Source organism: Oncorhynchus kisutch, linkage group LG5 (assembly GCF_002021735.2).
Source record: "Oncorhynchus kisutch isolate 150728-3 linkage group LG5, Okis_V2, whole genome shotgun sequence".
Taxonomy (NCBI): domain Eukaryota; kingdom Metazoa; phylum Chordata; class Actinopteri; order Salmoniformes; family Salmonidae; genus Oncorhynchus; species Oncorhynchus kisutch.
In genome coordinates, this window is record NC_034178.2 from 22,361,601 (window position 1) to 22,382,494 (window position 20,894).

Here is a 20,894-nt window from a genome sequence, read left to right on the forward strand (position 1 = left end):
AGATTGTGGATTTGTATTATGCTAAGTGGATTTGTATTATGCTAATTAGATTCAAGGGGGCGCAGACATAGACCTTAGAGAACACAGGCAGAGCATCAGCTAGCTATGCGAATACGATTTCTCTGTGAAAACGAAAACTGTGTATTTATCATGATGGATATCAAGGCAACCTGAGGATACCTACTTTTTAGTGTTCATGTTATTTCATCTTGCAGAAATCTGTATCCACAATTTTTGGAAAATGTACATTTATGGGAATCGATTGTCCAGACATATCCCATTATGCTGGGATAAACTTATATCCACTCAGATTACGTGGTATGAAAGTTCTAGAAAAAGGGAAAAAAATGACCCTTTGGTATCTCTTTTCCCAAAAGTGACCGCATTTGCTACATACTTTAGTTTTATGCTCTTGTGAAGGTGAGCTGTAATAGATGGAGCAAAGAAATTGATATACTGTGACTAAAAATAGAGGGCAGGATTTCCTGAGCTCACTGAAGGCCGTTATTCAAATTGAGTATTTGACAGCTTCTAATGAAGCCTATTCATTCTACAGTGTTTTGCATTCGAGTTGTTTTTAAACACAAAAACAATTAAAATAGTAATAAAAAAACAGAATGTAATAAATATTTTATTACAACATTTTGCTGGACATAAACCAGTGAAGTCTGAAAAACATTTTAATAAAGATGTCAGTAAAAGCAAACTATTATGTTAAGTTGGGTAGCAGACATAACTTGGATCAATCATTAAGTTCTAATGCTGTAGGTGTTTCCGAACGACTTAGATTGTAAAACAAATTGGACAGGTTCTCACATTTTACTTTTGGGGACACAAGCAGCAAAAGCCAGTCTCTGCAAGCAGCATTTGAAAATCAGAACAAATATTAGCTGCTTGAACATTTGACTATGAACTCCAAAATGTTTAAATTAGAACGGCTGTCTGTAAATAAGCCCTCCCCCCAAAAAATAATTGGGGGTAAAAAGTAGCTTTATTCCTCACACTGAACAAATTAGTCAAACAGTTTTATTAAAAGGGATTCTCCAGTACTTTTGTATACTTTTTAAGCCAGTAGTTTGGAAGGTAGTGTCACCTATGTGCACCACGTTATTGCTCTCTCTCACTCACTCTGCTGTTTGTGCATCTTGCTAGCGGTCACTTGCATGACGAGGGCTGAAGCTCATTGGTTGAAACCGAATTGCTAAGGGGCTGGCCCACATGAGGGAAAATGACAAAGCACAGCTTCCAGAAAAACAGTTACTTTCAAACTAGGGATTTCGTTGCTAATTCAAGCAAAACAAATTCTGCACATAGATCATGCATGCGCATGAACAAACTACACATTGAGCTACCAGGAAGTGTCAAAGCGGGAGGTATTATTATTTTTTTAATATATATTTTTGCCAAAGTTCCAGAGCCTGTCTAAGTGTGTATTCCTCACATTAGAGACAGGAAGTGGTCCAGGATGTGTGAGGAGCGGAGGAGTGCCTTTTCTTCTACATGAACATGTCATCGTAGCCTGGCGGCGGCATGTGGTCTGGGTCTGGCCTGGAAACCACAGAGCATAATACAGTCATACATCCATAAATAATACTCGTCGACAAGTGCCCTACTCAAGACATACCTGGTGGGCAATTTCTGTGACGGCCCACCACACCAGCCATTTTTTCACTCTTAGATGACAGCCTAGAAGAATTGAACCTTGACTTCAGTTACATAGACTGACATATTGCATCTCAAATACCTGTGTGTGTTTACAATAGCCTTCACTTTCTTACCCAACATACAGATGAAAAGCCATCTCTTTTCCTAACTCAGGCACACTTGGATTGATTTGAACACCGGAATGTTATTTATTGTGCACTTATTCATGTCAAATAAATCCCATATTATAAAAGTGAAGTTACACGCTATAACTAGTAATAAATAAATAATATTGAAGGCATTTATAAATATTATGAACAAAAATAAAAATACAATTTCACTGAGTTACAGTAAATTGAAATAAATGCATTAGGTCCTTATCTATGTATTTCACATAACTCAGCAGGGGCGCAGCCATGGGTGGGCATAGGCTCACCCACTGGGAAACCAGGCCTAGCCAAATCGGAAACACTTCTCCCCCTCCCCCACACAAAAATGGCTTTCTTACAGGCAAAAATACTCCTCAGTTTCATCAGGTGGCTCGTCTCGGGCGATCCCGCAGGTAAAGAAGCAGGATGTGGAGGTCCTGGGCTGGCGTGGTTACATGTGTTCATGAGGCCGGTTGGACATGCAGCCAAATTCTTTAAAACAACGTTTAAGGTGCCTTTGTTTATGTTTGAGAAATTATCATGAAATTCTCTGGTAACAGCGCTGGTGGACATTCCTGCAGTTGGCATGCCAATTGCATGCTTCCTCAAAATTTGAGACATCTGTCCCATTGTGTTGTGTGACAAAACTGCACATTTTAGTGGCCTTTGTCCCCAACACAAGGTGCACCTGTGTAATGATCATGCTGTTTAAATCAGCTTATTGATATTGCACACCTATCAGGTGGATAGATTATATTGGCAGAGGAGAAATGCTCAGTAACATGGACGAAAACAAAATGGTGCAACCCCCCCAAAAAAAAGCTTTATGCGTATGGAACATTTCTGGGATCTTTTATGTCAGCTCATGTGCTCAAACTTTACATGTGGCATTATATTTTTCTTCAGTGTAGTTTATTCACCATCACTCCTACAAATGTAAGCTAGTAAGCAATAAATAGATGTATTACTTACACAACTTTCCAATTATGCATTAATGATTAATACAGTTCATACATTAAAACTGTAAATAATGAATATAATCAATAGTTCAAAATCTGTAAATATCAACATATTTCTAGCTTACTAACATTTACAAATGTAAGAATACTACTACTTATGAATGACATCTAAAATGGTGGACATTAGTAATACCCAAAATCAAATTCAAGAAAATAACTCCTACCCAGGTCTGTGTCTTCCGACAGGCCCAAAGGGGTCAAAGCGGGCCCCGGGTGGCACAGCACCCGGCGGCAGGATGCCAGGGAGCCCACCAGAGGGGTCAAACCCTGAGCGGGGATAACCAGCCCTCAAAGGGTCCACGATCATCCCTCCTCCACGACTACTGGGAGACACAGAAACAGAGCCGTCATTGGTCTATTGCATTAGATAGAAAATGCTATTTGCTGTGATAGTGACTCAATAATAATCCACTTTCCTAATATTTGAGCCTGATCTTCATTGTCCGCATAATTTAAGTCATGTAAATTAAAATATATGAAGATAAGATGTCAAATTTTGAATAGTCTTTTAAATGAATACCATCTACATAGTCAGAGTGGTTGGATAAATGTCTTTAGCGCCTAGTGCTTTAAATTCAAAGAAAACAATTGCTTTGCAGTTAAATGTACAGTACACAAACATTTTTGGTAAAAAAGCCCAGCCATAGTGAGGAATGGTCCAACGCCTGCTTCATTGTCTCTTGTTCTACCATTGCTGAGTGCAGGAGGGAAACTCACCCAAAGGGATCCAGATCGGCTCCACCTGCAGCGAAAGGAGCCATGGGGTCTGGCCTGAAAAACACATGACGACACTAGAGTGTATCACAAAGCAGACTTCACGCTATGGTCTTTTAAAACCTACTTTGTTAAAATAGTGAGTTATAGCTTGCAAAATAAACAAATGTGAATCTGGGTGACAACATGAGGAAGTATTTTTTTCCTACATTAGGACTGTTTCACTCAAGAGATTAGGTCTGCGTCATGTGGTATCGTAACACACGGAAAATTTAAGACCGCATATAGTTGTACCCATGCAAGGTATTGTCAGATGTCAACTAAATCTATTGATCCAAAGTGGAAAACTGGTTGATTTGATTGTACAGCCAACAACCAATTCACGTCAGCTGCCAACTAAATACAATATCATTGTACATTCAACGTTGTGCCGTTCGCCCGCAGGGGTCTTGATTGAAAAACAAAATGTGAAAAGTATGCATGCACGTCAATATAGTATCACTTACAGTTGAAGTCGGAAGTTTACATACACCAAATATATATTTAAAAAACTTAACTCAGTTTCACAATTCCTGACATTCCCCATCTTGGGTCAGTTATGATCACAACTTTATTTTAAGAAAGTGAAATGTCAGAATAATAGTAGAGAATTATTTATTTAAGCTTTTATTTCTTTCATCACATTCCCAGTGGGTCAGAAGTTTACATACACTCAATTACTATTCGGTAGAATTGCCTTTAAATTGTTTAACTTGGGTAAAGATTTTGGGTAGCCTTCCACAATAAGTTAGGAGAATTTTGGCCCATTCCGCCTGACAGAGCTGGTGTAACTGAGTCAGGTTTGTAGGCCTCCTTGCTCACACACACGCTTTTTCAGTTCGCCCAAAAACGTTTCTATGGGATTGAGGTCAGGGCTTTGTGATGGCCACTCCAATACCTTGACTTTGTTGTCCTTAAGCCATTTTGCCACAACTTTGGAAGTATGCTTGGGGTCATTGTCCATTTGGAAGACACATTTGCGACCAAGCTTTAACTTCCTGACTGATGTCTTGAGATGTTGCTTCAATATATCCACATCATTTTGCTGCCTCGTGATGCCATTGATTTCCATTTTTCGGCACCAAAGTACGTTCATCTCTAGGAGACAGAGCGCGTCTCCTTACTGAGCGGTAAGACGGCTGGTGTTTATACTTGCGTACTATTGTTTGTGCAGATGAACGTGGTACATTCAGGCGTTTGGAAATCGCCCCCAAGGATGAACCAGACTTGTGGAGGTCTGCAATTTTTTGTGGGGGGATTTCCCCATGATGTCAAGCAAAGAGGCACCGAGTTTGAAGGTAGGCCTTGAAATACATCCACAGGTACACCACCAATTGACTCAAATTATGTCCATTAACCGATTAGAAGCTTCTAAAGCCATGACATAATTTTCTGGAATTTTCTAGGCTGTTTAAAGGCACAGTCAACTTAGTGTATGTAAACTTCTGACCCACCTGGAATTGTGATACAGTGAAAAGTGAAATAATCTGTCTGTAAACAATTGGATGAAAAATTACTTTGCATGACACAAGTAGATGTCCTAACCGACCTGCCAAAGCTATAGTATGTTAACAAGAAATTTGTGGAGTGGTTGAAAAACGAGTTTTAATGACTCCAACCTAAGTGTATGAATGCTTCAGACTTAAACTGTACATATAAATACACTTTTTTCCCAGAAGACTATAGCTTTCAACCCTGGAACTGAAACATGTATTCATGGTGTATTGTGGCAAGGCCCACAGCAGGAGAGTGACCATCCCTTTTAATGAAGGCGAAAGTTGCAACCCTAGAAGACTCTACAGGCGATGTGAGCTGAACTCGAGAAATGCCGCCCATTGGCCTGCGTTTTTGAACACCTATAACTGCCATTTAGAGAAGAAACTTTTTTTTGTTGCCTTAAATAAATAAAATAAGTTTATAAAGTGGCACAGCATCCACATTACATTTTTTGGGAAGAACACCAGATACATTTACAGTAACTTCAGAAAGTACTCATACAGCCGGATTTCCAAATGGTTTAAATTGATTCCTCACACATGCAATTTCAGCAAATTAAGTACTAACATCTCATTTACATAAGTATTCACACCCCTTAGTCAATACTTTGTAGAAGCACCTTTGTTGGCAAATACAGCTTTGAGTAGTCTTGGGTATGTCTGGATCAGCTTTACACATCTGGATTTGGGGATTTTCTCAAGCTCTGTTAAGGCAGATGGGGAGCGGCAGTGAATGGCAATCAATTATTTCCACAGAATTTAAAATGGGATTCAAGTCTGGGCCACTAAAGGCCTTTGACATTCTTGTTCTGAAGCCAATGAAGACCACTGTACTCTTGGAAACACCCCAGATTTATGTCTCATCACAATTCTCTCATATCTATGGATAGTTCCTTGGACTTCGTGGAATAGTTTCTGCTCTGACATACTTTCAACTATGGGACCTTACAGTTAATTCGGATTGTATTTAGACCCCTTAACCTTTTCCAGTCTTAGCCTTATTCTGGACCAATTATTTATTTTTTTGTTAAAAAAAGCACACATCGACAAAGCTAACAGGTTTAGAAATATTTGCTAATTGACAACAACAAAAATGCTAATGAGATCAGGTGCACCCTGTTTCCATTGATCATCCTTGAGATGTTTCTTCATCTTGGACTCCACCGGTGGTAAATAAAACTTAAGACATGATTTGGAAAGGCACACGTATCTATACATATTTTTTATTAAAAGCCCCACGGTTGACAGTGCATTTCAGAACAAAAAAACAAGCCGTGCGGTTGAAGGAATTGTCCGTAGAGCTCAGAGACATGATTGTGTCGAGGCACAGATCTGGGGATGGGTACAAAAACATTTCTTCAGAATTGAAGGTCCCCAAGACACAGTGACCTTCATCATTCTTAAATGGAAGAAGTTTAGGAAGTGTCTTGATGGTTCCAGATTTGGCCGCCCGGCCAAACTGCGCAATCGCAAGAGAAGGGACTTGGTCAGGGAGGTGACCAAGAACCCAATAGTCACTCTGTCAGAGTTCCTCCTTGGAGATGGGAGCACCTTCCAGAAGGACAACCATCTCTGCAGCACTCCACCAATCAGGCCTGTATGGTAGTGGCCAGGCAAAAGCCACTCAGTAAAAAAAGGCACAACAGCCCACTTGGAGTTTGCCAAAAGGCACCATGAGAAACAAGATACTCTGGTCTGATGAAACCATGGTTGAACTCTTTGGTCTTTATGCCACGCGTCATGTCTGGAGGCAACCTGGCACCATCCCTACGGTGAAGGATGGGTAGCAGCATCATGCTGTGGGGATGTTTTTCTAGCGCCAGCGAAAGGGAGATTAGTGAAATAATTGTTGGGGAAATGTGTCATGCACAACGTAGATATCCTAACCAACTTGCCAAAACTATAGTTTGTTAACAATAAATGTGTGGAGTGGTTGAAAAACAAGTTTCAATGACTCCAACCTAAGTGTGTGTAAACGTCAACTATGCGTGTGAAATTTGTTTCGATTTAGAAAATACCATTATCATGCACCTATCTCAAAACGGGCAGCGGGGAAGAAAAAAAAATGTCAATCTATGCACTTAAAATAGCAAATGGAGGACAATTTTCCCATGGTTCATTTTCATGCCAGCCAAGTAGGCTATACTCCTGCTGTAAAGAGAAGCAATGTGCTTAATATTAGGAAAGTTGCATAGCCTATAGAACTGTTGCGCAACATGACCACTCATGAAGTTCGAGATTAGATTTGCATTAATGTCAGTGATTAGAGGGACAGAGTACCAGGCATTTATCAAATTTGGTAGACTAATGACCAGGTAATACGGTGACCGTAACAACCCTAGCCATACCTTACTTCATTGATAAATTACAGAAATAAGAGTCACCAGATCCAATCACAGGGTTGACTAACTCTGGAGATCCCTCCATCTCCACTGAGATAAAAACAGATTAACATTTTTTATTTTTTTTTGCACCGTACTTGTGGACTGATCTCAGAACTCTGAAGTAGGATGTTTTGGTGCAGTTCAGACAGCTGTTTGATTACATTTTTCCATGATCGTGTTTTGTAAATAATTAAATTAACTTGTAAATGTTTATTACATTGGAATTGTAAATATGTATGATTGTGTGCAGGGCTCCCTTGTAAAAGAGGCCTTGGTCACAATGGGATTCCCTGTTTAAATAAACTGAGTATACCAAACATAAGAACACCTTCCTAACATTGAGTTGCAAAACATTTGGCCATCAGAACAGCCTCAATTCTTCAGAGCATGGATTGCTGGCCCATGTTGACTCCAATGCTTCCCACAGTTGTGGCAAGTTGGCTGGATGTCCTTTAGGTGGTGGACCATTCTTGATACACACAGGAAACTGTTGAGTATGAAAAACACAGCAGTATCGCAGATCTTGACACTCAAACTGGTGAGCACGGCTAGCATACCCGGTTCAAAGGCACAAATCTTTTGTCTTGCCGATTCACCCTGAATAGCGCACACATACACAATCCATGTCTCAAGGCTTAAAAATCTTTCTTGAACCTTCTCCTCCCCACTGATTGAAGTAGATTTAACACGTGAAATCAATGAGAACATAGGTGAAACCTAGTCAGTCTGTCATGGAAAAAGGCAGGTGTTAATGTTATGTATACTCAGTGTACATTTAAATTAAATTCTGTCCATCAAGTTATAGTAAATGAAAACAGTTGACAGACTACTGTGTGAAGCTTTAACCTACCCTATCTTATGTGACCGAACGGCTCGGTCTTACGTAGCAAAATTTGAAATTGTTTACATTGGATAAAATAAATCAAAAATTGTATATCATACACTAGAGTTGAGAAACAATGGGACAGTAATTCTGCTCTGAAAGTTGATAAACCCCACTTACGAGAAAATGGCTCTTGAATGTTTTGGTACACCTACTGTCTACAACCATTCAGCATTGTTCACACGCTCTTAAGCTTTAGCCCCACCCATCTCTTTAAGGATTCAAATGAGGCCATGTGCTAAACAGAGTGAGTACGGTAGTGTACTAAATAAACAGATTAAGACTAAGTGCTGGTTTATGTCCATGTCTATTGATATATCTGTTGACAGTTGTCATAGTGACATAATTTTGTCTTCAACATCAAACTTGTCCTGGAGGTCCAAAATAGCATAATTGGTGTATTTTACCACCAATAAACCAATCCTTTAAAAACATGTAGTATGTCAATATAGCAAACCAGGCAACTAAAAGAAACTTCTAAATAATGTTTTGGTTCATTTCTAGCTTGTTAGCTAGTTAGATAACGTTAAGTAAGCTGGCTAGCCAGTTCAAATAATGACCATATCATATAGCTGACGTCTTCACTTAAGCTAATCGGTATTCATTATTACATGAAAATAAACAGTCATTATTTACAAGTTAATGGCAAGCCAATTACAGAAATTAGCTTACGGTTGTGAGTTAAGAAATAAAAGCAAGGCCTTCTACTGGAGAATTTTTGAAATTGGACACGAAGTGTTTACATTCAAATGCCACTCCTGTAAATTAGTGACGTGCATCACCTACTTTCCTGAAACGAGTAACATATACATAAATACCATTTTGTAATGTTACTAGGCTAAACAGTGGGTATAAATCAGTGACTACAGCTGATATAGTACAGTAGGGGTATTCAAGTCATGTTCTTCTTTACTAAGGTGAACATCAACTGGCCCAACACTCACTAGTTGAAGAACCCTGTAGTAAGGTATGTTGTACAAACCAGTTAGGCTGCCTACTGGTCTGTGGATGCCTTGTGGGAATGCGGAGAGGGTCACTGTCCGGCTGGGAGTCATTGGATTTCTCTCTGCTACTCTTGTCTTCCTTTCTTGGCGCAGGCACTGAGGGAAGGAGCTGGCTCTTCACCTTCTGAGACAAATCTTCTGCATTCTTGAATACACTGACAGAGGGGAGGATCATGTCAAAACCAACATGTTTTAGTTACTTATAGGAATAGTAAGGTTCATTCTGTACAAATCTGGAATAAAAATTGTAATGCATGAAAATGTACTTTGTCGCAAGCTTTGAATCATACTTGTCATTGGATCTACACTGAACAAAAATATAAAAACACAAGAGCAACAATAAAGGGTTTATTGAGTTCACAAAGATATCAGGCAATTGATTAGGTCCTAATCTATGGATTTCAAATCAAATTTTATTGGTCACATACACATGGTTAGCAGATGTTAATGCGAGTGCAGTGAAATGCTTCTGCTTCTGCTACATTACTGCGACCGTGGAGTAATGTAACAATTTCACCACAAAGTGTGAAGGAATGAATAAGAATATGTACATATAAATATATGGATGAGCGATGGCCGAGCGGCATAGGTAAGATGCAGTAGATGGTATAGAGCACAGTATATACAGTGGGGAGAACAAGTATTTGATAACACTGCCGATTTTGCAGGTTTCCTACTTACAAAGCATGTAGAGGTCTGTAATTTTTATCATAGGTACACTTCAACTGTGAGAGATGGAATCTAAAACAAAAATCCCGAAAATCACATTGTATGGTTTTCAAGTAATTAATTTGCATTTTATTGCATGACATAAGCATTTGACACATCAGAAAAGCAGAACTTAATATTTGGTACAGAAAACTGTGTTTGCAATTACAGCGATCACACGTTTCCTGTAGTTCTTTTTGCCCACTCCTCCATACAGACCTTCTCCAGATCCTTCAGGTTTCGGGGCTGTCGCTGGGCAATACGGACTTTCAGCTCCCTCCAAAGATTTTCTATTGGTTTCAGGTCTGGAGACTGGCTAGACCACTCCAGGACCAAGAGATGCTTCTTACGGAGCCACTCCTTAGTTGCCCTGGCTGTGTGTTTCGGGTCATTGTCATGCTGGAAGATCCAGCCACGACCCATCTTCAATGCTCTTACTGAGTGAAGGAGGTTGTTGGCCAAGATCTGCGATACATGGCCCCATCCATCCTCCCCTCAATACGGTGCAGTCGCCCTGTGCCCCTTACAGAAAATCATCCCCAAAGAATGATGTTTCCACCTCCATGCTTCACGGTTGGGATGGTGTTCTTGGGATTGTACTCATCCTTCTTCTTCCTCCAAACACGGCAAGTGGAGTTTAGACCAAAAAGCTCTATTTTTGTCTCAGACCACATGACCTTCTCCCATTCCTCCTCTGGATCATCCAGATGGTCATTGGCAAACTTCAGACGGGCCTGGACATGCGCTGGCTTGAGCAAGGGGACCTTGCGTGTGCTGCAGGATTTGAATCCATGACGGCGTAGTGTGTTACTAAGGATTTTTTATGAATTTATTTGCAAATTATGGTGAAAAATAAACTTTTGTTATTGACCAAATACTTATCTTAATACTTTGTTATATACCCTTTGTTGGCAATGACAGAGGTCAAACGTTTTCTGTAAGGTTTTCACACACTGTTGCTGGTATTTTGGCACATTCCTCCATGCAGATCTCCTCTAGAGCAGTGATATTTTGGGGCTGTTGCTGGGTAACACGGACTTTCAACTCCCTCCAAAGATTTCCTATGGGGTTGAGATCTGGAGACTGGCTAGGCCACTCCATGACCTTGAAATGCTTCTTACGAAGCCACTCCTTTGTTGCCCGGGCGGTGTGTTTGGGATCATTGTCATGCTGAAAGACACAGCCACGTTTCATCTTCAATGCCCTTGCTGATGGAAGGATGTTTTCACTCAAAATCTCACGATACATGGCCCCATTCATTCTTTCCTTTACACGGATCAGTCGTCCTGGTCCCTTTGCAGAAAAACAGCCCCAAAGCATGATGTTTCCACCCCCATGCTTCACAGTAGGTATGGTGTTCTTTGGATGCAACTCAGCATTCTTTGTCCTCCAAACACGACGAGTTGAGTTTTTACCAAAAAGTTATATTTTGGTTTCATCTGACCATATGACATTCTCCCAATCTTCTTCTGGATCATCCAAATGCTCTCTAGCAAACTTCAGACGGGCCTGGACATGTACTGGCTTAAGGAGGGGGACACGTCTGGCACTGCAGGATTTGAGTCCCTGTCGGCCTAGTGTGTTACTGATGGTAGGCTTTGTTACTTTGGTCCCAGCTCTCTGCAGGTCATTCACTAGGTCCCCCCGCGTGGTTCTGGGATTTTTGCTCACCGTTCTTATGATCATTTTGACCCCACGGGGTGAGATCTTGCTTGGAGCCCCAGATCGAGGGAGATTATCAGTGGTCTTGTATGTCTTCCATTTCCTAATAATTGCTCCCACAGTTGATTTCTTCAAACCAAGATGCTTACCTATTGCAGATTCAGTCTTCCCGGCCTGGTGCAGGTCTACAATTTTGTTTCTGGTGTCCTTTGACAGCTCTTTGGTCTTGGCCATAGTGGAGTTTGGAGTGTGACTGTTTGAGGTTGTGGACAGGTGTCTATTATACTGATAACAAGTTCAAACAGGTGACATTAATACAGGTAACGAGTGGAGGACAGAGGAGCCTCCTAAAGAAGAAGTTACAGGTCTGTGAGAGCCAGAAATCTTGATTGTTTGTAGATGACCAAATACTTATTTTCCACCATAATTTGCAAATAAATTCATAAAAAATCCTACCATGTGATTTTCTGGATTTTTCCCCTCATTGTCTGTCATAGTTGAAGTGTACCTATGATAAATTACAGGCCTCTCTCATATTTTTAAGTGGGATAACTTGCACAATTGGTGGCTGACTAAACACTTTTTGCCCCAATGTATATCCAATAGTTCTTCCTGGCTGTATGTAACAAGACTTAAGATTTCTTGGGGTAACAGTAAGAAATAAGTAAAAAATTATAATACTGCAGAGTTTCCTAAGAACCCGAAGCGACCATCTGTCAGCGCCAAATCACATGACTGAATAGAGATACGCGTCAGTTGGTCACAGATACCATAAAAAGTAGGGGCATGGATTAGAAAAACAGTTAATATCTGGGGTGACCACCATTTGTCTCATGCAGCATGACATCTCCTTCACATGGAGCTGATTAGGCACCAGTAGAATGTTTTTCTGGACATTGGTGGGTACTGGAACATGCTGTCGTAGACGTCGATCTATAGCATCCCAAACATGCTCAATGGGTGACATGTCTGGAGAGTATGCAGGCCATGGAAGAACTGGGACATTTTTGGCTCTCAGGAATTGTGTACAGATCCTTGAGACACGTGGTCATGATGAAACAAGAGGTGATGTGGCAAATGACCGGCACAAAAATGGGCCTCAGGATCTCATCACGGCATCCCTGTGCATTCAAATTGCCATCGATAAAAAGCAAGCATGTTTGTTGTCCATAGCTTACGCATGCCCATACCAAAACCCCACCATGGGGCACTCAGTTCACAATGTTGACATCAGCAAACCTCTCACACGACACCATCTGCCCAGTACAGTTGAAACAGGGATTCATCCATGAAGAGTTCTCTTCTCTAGCATGTCAGTGGCCATCAAAGGCGAGCATTTGAAGTCCGTTATGACGCCAAACTGCAGTCAGGCCAAGACCCTGGTATGGACGACAAGCAAGCAGATGAGCTTACCGGAGACGGTTTCTGACAGTTTGTACAGAAATTCTTCAGTTGTGCAAACTCACTGTTTTATCAGCTTTGCGGGTGGCTGGTCTCAGACAATCCATGTTGGTAAAGAAGCAGGATGTGGAGGTCCTGGGCTGATGTAGAGGTCCTGGGCTGATGTGGTTACATGTGGTCTGCGGTTGTGGGGCCGGCTGGATGTACTGCCAAATTCTCTAGAAGGACGTTGGAGGCAGCTTATGGTAGAGAAATGAACATTGCATTTTCTGGCAAGAGCTCTAGTGGACATTCCCAGTCAGCAAAACTGCACATTTTAGAGTGGCCTTTTATTGTCCCCGCACAAGGTGCACCTGTGTAATGATCATGCGGTTTAATCAGGGGCTGCAGGTAGCCTAGCTGTTAGAGCATTGGACTAGTAACATAAAGGTTGCAAGATTGAATCCCCGAGCTGACAAGGTACAAATCTGTCATTCTGCCCCTGAACAAGGCAGGTAACCCACTGTTCCTAGGCCGTCATTGAAAATAAGAATTTGTTCTTAACCGACTTGCCTAGTTACAATTTTTTTTAAATCTCAATATGCCACCCCTGTCTGGTGGATGGATTATCTTGGCAAAGGAGAAATGCTCACTAAAAGGGACAAACACAAAATTAGAAATACACTTTTTGTGCATATTGAACTTTTATTTTATTCTTCACATGTTGGGTTTCTATTTTTGTTCAGTATAAATGGATTGATGAGATATTTACTTGAAGTTGGGATATCGAAGACTCTAGGCAACAAAGCAAGAATTGGTGTAATAAAGATTTACAGCATGGCCTATAATATGTAGTAGTATTTCGGTAAGTCACTATATTTTTTGTGTGTGAAAAAAAATATTAAAAGAATGTGGTACATGTGGTCCAGTGGATTTCCTTAGCCAAACTTACAAATCTGTTGTTTGTCACTTTTGCTCCATTAAGTACAGTCCAAATTGAGCAAGACTTCAATACATCCCCAAAAATATGACATACTGACCAACCTTTCAAATGTCTGCAAATGATCTGCATCCACATAATCACTGACATTCATTGTCAGGTCTGACACCTGTTCAGTGGCCGAGTCCTGACACAATAGAAAAGAGTCACACTTAGGCCTACTGTAGATGTAGGCTAACTACATTTGAGAAATAACCACTTAAGATTTGAAATAACATTTTGAATAGCTGTATAGTTACCATTAAGTTGAAGATCAAGGTGGAATCCACAGTGATGGCTTTGACCAAGAAATTAGACTTGTCATCATTTGACTTGTACCGCAGGGTGTACAATTCCTTGCTGTCATTCCACCCTGTAGGAAGCAACTCCGACTTCTTGTCACCACTCCGAGGCTGAATTAAATGTAAATAACAGATTTATTCATTCATAATTACAGGTATGCATCGTCACGTGTCATGTTGCCTAACGTCAGACCCTCTCAAGATAACTATTTAAAGCCACAATCATGAGTGTTTCGGCCCCAATGTTAACCCCGCCACTTTTTAAAATGTAAACTAAGGATGAGGCTGAAAGAATGTAACCACACATATTCATAGATGGATCAGATACAAAGAATGACGGTTCTGGCTACAGATTTTAAGAGCAAAGAACGTGATTTAACCAAACAGATGTGGTATCCATTGTAATTGGGGGTTACATGTTAGGTACGGTTAGGCGTAGCACAGCATTTCAACAAACTTTAACTCGGCGATAAATCTTCGTTCTCGTTTCGGTCAAACATGCATCTTCTAAAAAGTGTCCAGGTGCAGGTGGGTCATTTACGCAATAAGGCCCGAAGAAGTGTGGTATATGGCAAACAACGCGGAGTGCCTGGATACAGCCCTTAGCCGTGGTATATTGGCCACGGCTAAGGGCCTTATTGCAATTATAAACTGGTTACCAACGTAAACGGACCAGTAAATATTATCATCGTTTGGTCATACCTATGGTATATTGTCTGATTAGCGTGTTACAAAATCTAACTAGAGACCTGATTGGCAAGCTAATTCACAAAACACATCCACATAAGCAAAATAATTAGTATTATTGACATATTGGCATTCATACAAATTCAAGAAAAGTATTGATTTGTCAACCCAGTTTGCTGACACCATCACAACTGGCTACCAGCGACAGATTAGCAGTCTGACATGCCTTGCTAACTAACTAACGTTAGCTATTAGCTAGCTAATTTAGCCAAATGACAACACTACCAACTATATATATATTAATGATTGTAAATTAACTAGCCAACTATAGTTGGTTAGCGAGGATACATGTCAGACGGCTAATCTGGCGTTGTTAACAAATTGGGACGTTGTCAGTAAACTCTAAAGCACTTAGCCATAAAACATGGAATTATAAATTAAATTATTTGTAGCCTGCAGGAATCACACTCACCTCATCTCCTAACCCAAGGCATTTGTACCCACTCTTTACAATTTCCCAGTGAACAAAACACACAACGACGTCTTGTGGACATGTAATACTGCCTGCTACGCAGCTATACAAAAGCTCTAAACCAGCCATCTTTCGGAAAGTTATGAATCGATAGCAATGTTTGACCGAAAACGAAAGACACGGCTGTTTATGTTCCTCATTGGGACGATCTCAATGGCTCAACAACGCGATCTCTCCTTTCCCCTTGTCTCCTTCTCAAAACCCATTGGATGAGAAAACCAGAGGTACCGCCCCCCTGACCTTCTCCTCCAATGTGTTGTGAAGTGATCCCTGGGGGAAGTGAACTCGTCTCAGATTTTCAGAAAATTATGCCTAAAAAAAGTGTCTCGTGAAATATATGCCACTCAGAAGAGGCTTTCCATAGCATTGTACAGTACATTGACTGCATACATTTATAATAGGGCTATGGGAACATGATCCCTGCGGGAATTGAGGACCACAATACGAGTCATAATACCCATAAAGCCTAGCGGTGACACCCGGAAATGATTCCAATCGTTTTCCCACCATTAATTTTACCATAGAGGATTTTAGAACTGCTTCATATAAGGTCTGTCTAGGCTTATCCTGCAGTGACTTTTGATACTGAGCAAATCTTTCTCAGACCAGGTCACTTTTGTCAATATATTCACCTGTATGCTATGTACCAGATTGTAACCACTACTCAGTGGTGGAAAAAGTACCCAATTGTCATACTTGAGTAAAAGTAAAGATACTTTCATAGAAAATGACTTGAGTAAAAGTCACCCAGTAAAATAATAATTGAGTGCAAATCAAAAACTATTTGGTTTTTATATATAGTTAAGTTTTACAAGTAAATGTACTTGCTGAAATATACTGAAGTATAAAAGTATAAATGAGGTCAAATTCCTTATACTAGGCAAACCAGATGGCGCAATTATTAATATATTTTTTTACATATAGCCAGAAGCACTCTCCAAAACTCAGATATAATTTACAAACAAAGCATTCTTGTTTAGTGAGTTCGCCAGACCAGAGACAGTAGGGGTGACCAGGGATGTTCTCTTGATAAGCGTGTGAATTGGACCGTTTTCATGTCCTGCTAAGCATTCGAAATGTAGCAAGTACTTTTGGGTGTCAGGGAAAATGTATGGAATAAAAAGTACATTGTTTTCTTTAGAACTGTAGTGAAATACATGTAAAAGTTGTCCAAAGTATAAATAGTACAGTAAAGTACAGATACAAAAAAAAAAACGACTTAATTAAGTAAGAACTACAATGACTGATCGCTGAAGCGCCTAGGGGGCTGGGACCAGCTCGTGCGCCAACAATCAACGATAGGCTGAGTGAGTTTAAACCACGCCCAGTCTCCACTCTGACAGGCCGGCTCGGAAGCAGGAACTACTTCTGTCAGAGTATATTATAATAACTGTGTCAGGAACAAGTCAGTTCTCTGTTCTACCCTGCGTGGTGTTACAGCGAACCCGTATATAGAAAAATTGCATTTACCACTTATTGCTTAGCTAAAAAAAAATACATAGTATACAATATGGTGACTCAGTGTCAAATTTATCCTGATACCAGATTCGATTGACGCAACCCTTAACACTACATTCGCTAAAGTTGCACCGTATCTCATCGTGGTGTAATCTGACTTTCGCAAGCGGTGACATGCTAGCGAATGTGCCTAATGTTAGCGATTAGCACTAACTAGCTATCGTTAAATATTCCTGCCCTGGTGGAATAGCTAACATGTGGGGTCTGGGGAAAAGTCTGACTACACTAACAATGAGCGAACATAATTAGCTAGCTAAACATTAGCTAAATATCCCTGCCCTGGCATGTCACCACGTGGAAAAGAGTGACTACACAAACGGTGAACTAACATTAACTAGCTCGCTCACAAAGTACTTGTATGTGGAAACATTGAGCCCACAAAACACAAACAGTTTTGTTCCACGATTGCATCTGTTGTATCCAACTAGCTAGTTAGCAGAGCAGTATACAGTGGGGCAAAAAAGTATTTAGTTGCCACCAATTGTGCAAGTTCTCCCACTTAAAGATGAGAGAGGCCTGTAATTTTCATCATATGACAGACAAAATGAGAAAAAAAATCCAGAAAATCACATTGTAGGATTTTTTATGAATTTATTTGCAAATTATGGTGGAAAATAAGTATTTGGTCACCTACAAACAAGCAAGATTTCTGACTCTCACAGACCTGTAACTTCTTCTTTAAGAGGCTCCTCTGTCCTCCACTCGTTACCTGTATTAATGGCACCTGTTTGAACTTGTTATCAGTATAAAAGACACCTGTCCACAACCTCAAATAGTCACACTCCAAACTCCACTATGGCCAAGACCAAAGAGCTGTCAAAGGACACCAGAAACAAAATTGTAGACCTGCACCAGGCTGGGAAGACTGAATCTGCAATAGGTAAGCAGTTTGGTTTGAAGAAATGGAAGACATACAAGACCACTGATAATCTCCCTCGATCTGGGGCTACACGCAAGATCTCACCCCGTGGGGTCAAAATAATCACAAGAACGGTGGGCAAAACTCCCAGAACCACACGGGGGGACCTAGTGAATGACCTGCAGAGAGCTGGGACCAAAGTAACAAAGCCTACCATCAGTAACACACTATGCCGCCAGGGACTCAAATCCTGCAGTGCCAGACGTGTCCCCCTGCTTAAGCCAGTACATGTCCAGGCCCGTCTGAAGTTTGCTAGAGAGCATTTGGATGATCCAGAAGAAGATTGGGAGAATGTCATATGGTCAGATGAAACCAAAATATAACTTTTTGGTAAAAACTCAACTCATCGTGTTTGGAGGACAAAGAATGCGGAGTTGCATCCAAAGAACACCATACCTACTGTGAAGCATGGGGGTGGAAACATCATGCTTTGGGGCTGTTTTTCTGCCAAGGGACCAGGACGACTGATCCGTGTAAAGGAAAGAATGAATGGGACCATGTATCGTGAGATTTTGAGTGAAAACCTCCTTCCATCAGCAAGGGATTTGAAGATGAAACATGGCTGTGTCTTTCAGCATGACAATGATCCCAAACACAACGAAGGAGTGGCTGGTAGAATTCCGGCGCCGACAGATATGGCCGCCTCGCTTCGCGTTCCAAGGAAACTATGCAGTTTTTTGTTTTTTTACGTGTTATTTCTTACATTGGTACCCCAGGTCATCTTAGGTTTCATTACATACAGTCGAGAAGAACTACTGAACATAAGAGCAGCGTCAACTCACCATCAGTACGACCAAGAATATGACTTTCGCGAAGCGGAATGGATCCCAGCCGGCGACCCAAAAAAACGACTTCGTAAAAGGGGGAAACGGAGCGGTCTTCTGGTCAGACTCCGGAGACGGGCACATCGTGCACCACTCCCTAGCATTCTTCTCGCCAATGTCCAGTCTCTTGACAACAAGGTTGATGAAATCCGAGCAAGGGTAGCATTCCAGAGGGACATCAGAGACTGTAACGTTCTTTGCTTCACAGAATCATGGCTCACTGGAGAGACGCTATCGGAGTCGGTGCAGCCAACTGGTTTCTCCACGCATCGCGCAGACAGAAACAAACATCTTTCTGGTAAGAAGAGGGGCGGGGGCGTATGCTTCATGGTTAACGTGACGTGGTGTGATCATAACAACATACAGGTACTTAAGTCCTTCTGTTCACCTGATTTAGAATTCCTCACAATCAAATGTCGACCGCATTATCTACCAAAGGAATTCTCTTCGATTATAATCACAGCCGTATATATTCCCCCCCAAGCAGACACATCGATGGCTCTGAACGAACTTTATTTGACTCTTTGCAAACTGGAATCCATTTATCCGGAGGCTGCATTCATTGTAGCTGGGGATTTTAACAAGGCTAATCTGGAAACAAGACTCCCTAAATTTTATCAGCATATCGATTGCGCAACCAGGGCTGGAAAAACCTTGGATCACTGCTATTCTAACTTCCGCGACGCATATAAGGCCCTGCCCCGCCCTCCTTTCAGAAAAGCTGACCACGACTCCATTTTGTTGATCCCTGCCTACAGACAGAAACTAAAACAAGAAGCTCCCGCGCTGAGGTCTGTTCAACGCTGGTCCGACGAATCTGATTCCACACGTATGTTTCGTATTGCGTCAGACAACAACATTGACGAATACGCTGATTCGGTGAGCGAGTTCATTAGAATGTGCGTTGAAGATGTCGTTCCCATAGCAACGATTAAAACATTCCCAAACCAGAAACCGTGGATTGATGGCAGCATTCGCGTGAAACTGAAAGCCCGAACCACTGCTTTTAATCAGGGCAAGGTGACTGGAAACATGACCGAATACAAACAGTGTAACTGTTCCCTACGCAAGGCAATCAAACAAGCTAAGCGTCAGTATAGAGACAAAGTATAATCTCAATTCAACGGCTCAGACACGAGAGGTATGTGGCAGGGTCTACAGTCAATCACGGATTACAAAAAGAAAACCAGCCCAGTCACGGATCAGGATGTCTTGCTCCCAGGCAGACTAAATAACTTTTTGGCCCGCTTTGAGGACAATACTAAAACATGCGGACTCTCCTTCACTGCAGCTGACGTGAGGAAAACATTTAAACGAGTCAACCCTCGCAAGGCTGCAGGCCCAGACGGCATCCCCAGCCGCGCCCTCGGAGCATGCGCAGACCAGCTGGCTGGTGTGTTTACGGACATATTCAATCAATCCCTATCCCCGTCTGTTGTTCCCACATGCTTCAAGAGGGCCACCATTGTTCCTGTTCCCAAGAAAGCTAAGGTAACTGAGCTAAACGACTACCGCCCCGTAGCACTCACTTCCGTCATCATGAAGTGCTTTGAGGGACTAGTCAAGGACCATATCACCTCCACCCTACCTGACACCCTAGACCCACTCCAATTTGCTTACCGCCCAAATAGGTCCACAGACGATGCAATCTCAACCACACTGCACACTGCCCTAACCCATCTGGACAAGAGGAATACCTATGTGAGAATGCTGTTCATCGACTACAGCTCGGCATTTAACACCATAGTGCCCTCCAAGCTCGTCATCACGCTCGAGACCCTGGGTCTCGACCCCGCCCTGTGCAACTGGGTACTGGACTTCCTGACGGGCCGCCCCCAGGTGGTGAGGGTAGGCAACAACATTTCCACCCCGCTGATCCTCAACACTGGGGCCCCACAAGGGTGCGTTCTGAGCCCTCTCCTGTACTCCCTGTTCACCCACGACTGCGTGGCCACGCACGCCTCCAACTCAATCATCAAGTTTGCGGACGACACAACAGTGGTAGGCTTGATTACCAACAACGACGAGACGGCCTACAGGGAGGAGGTGAG

The 20,894-nt window shown here is 41.7% G+C and overlaps 1 protein-coding gene across 2 annotated transcripts; it reads right to left on the minus strand.

The window, feature by feature from the left end:
* Nucleotides 1-613: 613 nt before the first annotated feature.
* On the minus strand, nucleotides 614-15,788 carry psmf1 (proteasome inhibitor subunit 1). 2 transcript variants are annotated; one of them, XM_020482783.2, is made up of 7 exons: nucleotides 15,523-15,788; nucleotides 14,322-14,474; nucleotides 14,127-14,209; nucleotides 9,311-9,487; nucleotides 3,530-3,583; nucleotides 2,977-3,132; nucleotides 614-1,548 (listed from the first exon to the last, which is right to left on the minus strand). In XM_020482783.2, the coding sequence occupies exons 1-7, from the start codon at nucleotides 15,649-15,651 to the stop codon at nucleotides 1,497-1,499; spliced, it is 804 nt and encodes a 267-aa protein (XP_020338372.1). In that variant the 5' UTR covers nucleotides 15,652-15,788; the 3' UTR covers nucleotides 614-1,496. The 2 variants fall into 2 exon arrangements, with proteins under 2 accessions (XP_020338372.1, XP_020338371.1); XM_020482782.2 differs by having other exon boundaries at nucleotides 2,977-3,135; nucleotides 15,523-15,772.
* Between the last annotated feature and the right edge of the window lie 5,106 nt (nucleotides 15,789-20,894).

Coding starts and splice junctions, on each gene's coding strand:
- psmf1 (XM_020482782.2), bottom strand. CDS start 15,651: ATGGCTGGTTTAGAGCTTTTGTATAGCTGCGTAGCAGGCAGTATTACA. Junction 14,210..14,321: donor CCTTGATCTTCAACTTAATG/GTAACTATACAG, acceptor CTATTGTGTCAG/GACTCGGCCACTGAACAGGT. Junction 1,549..2,976: donor GTCGGAAGACACAGACCTGG/GTAGGAGTTATT, acceptor TGTGGTTTCCAG/GCCAGACCCAGACCACATGC.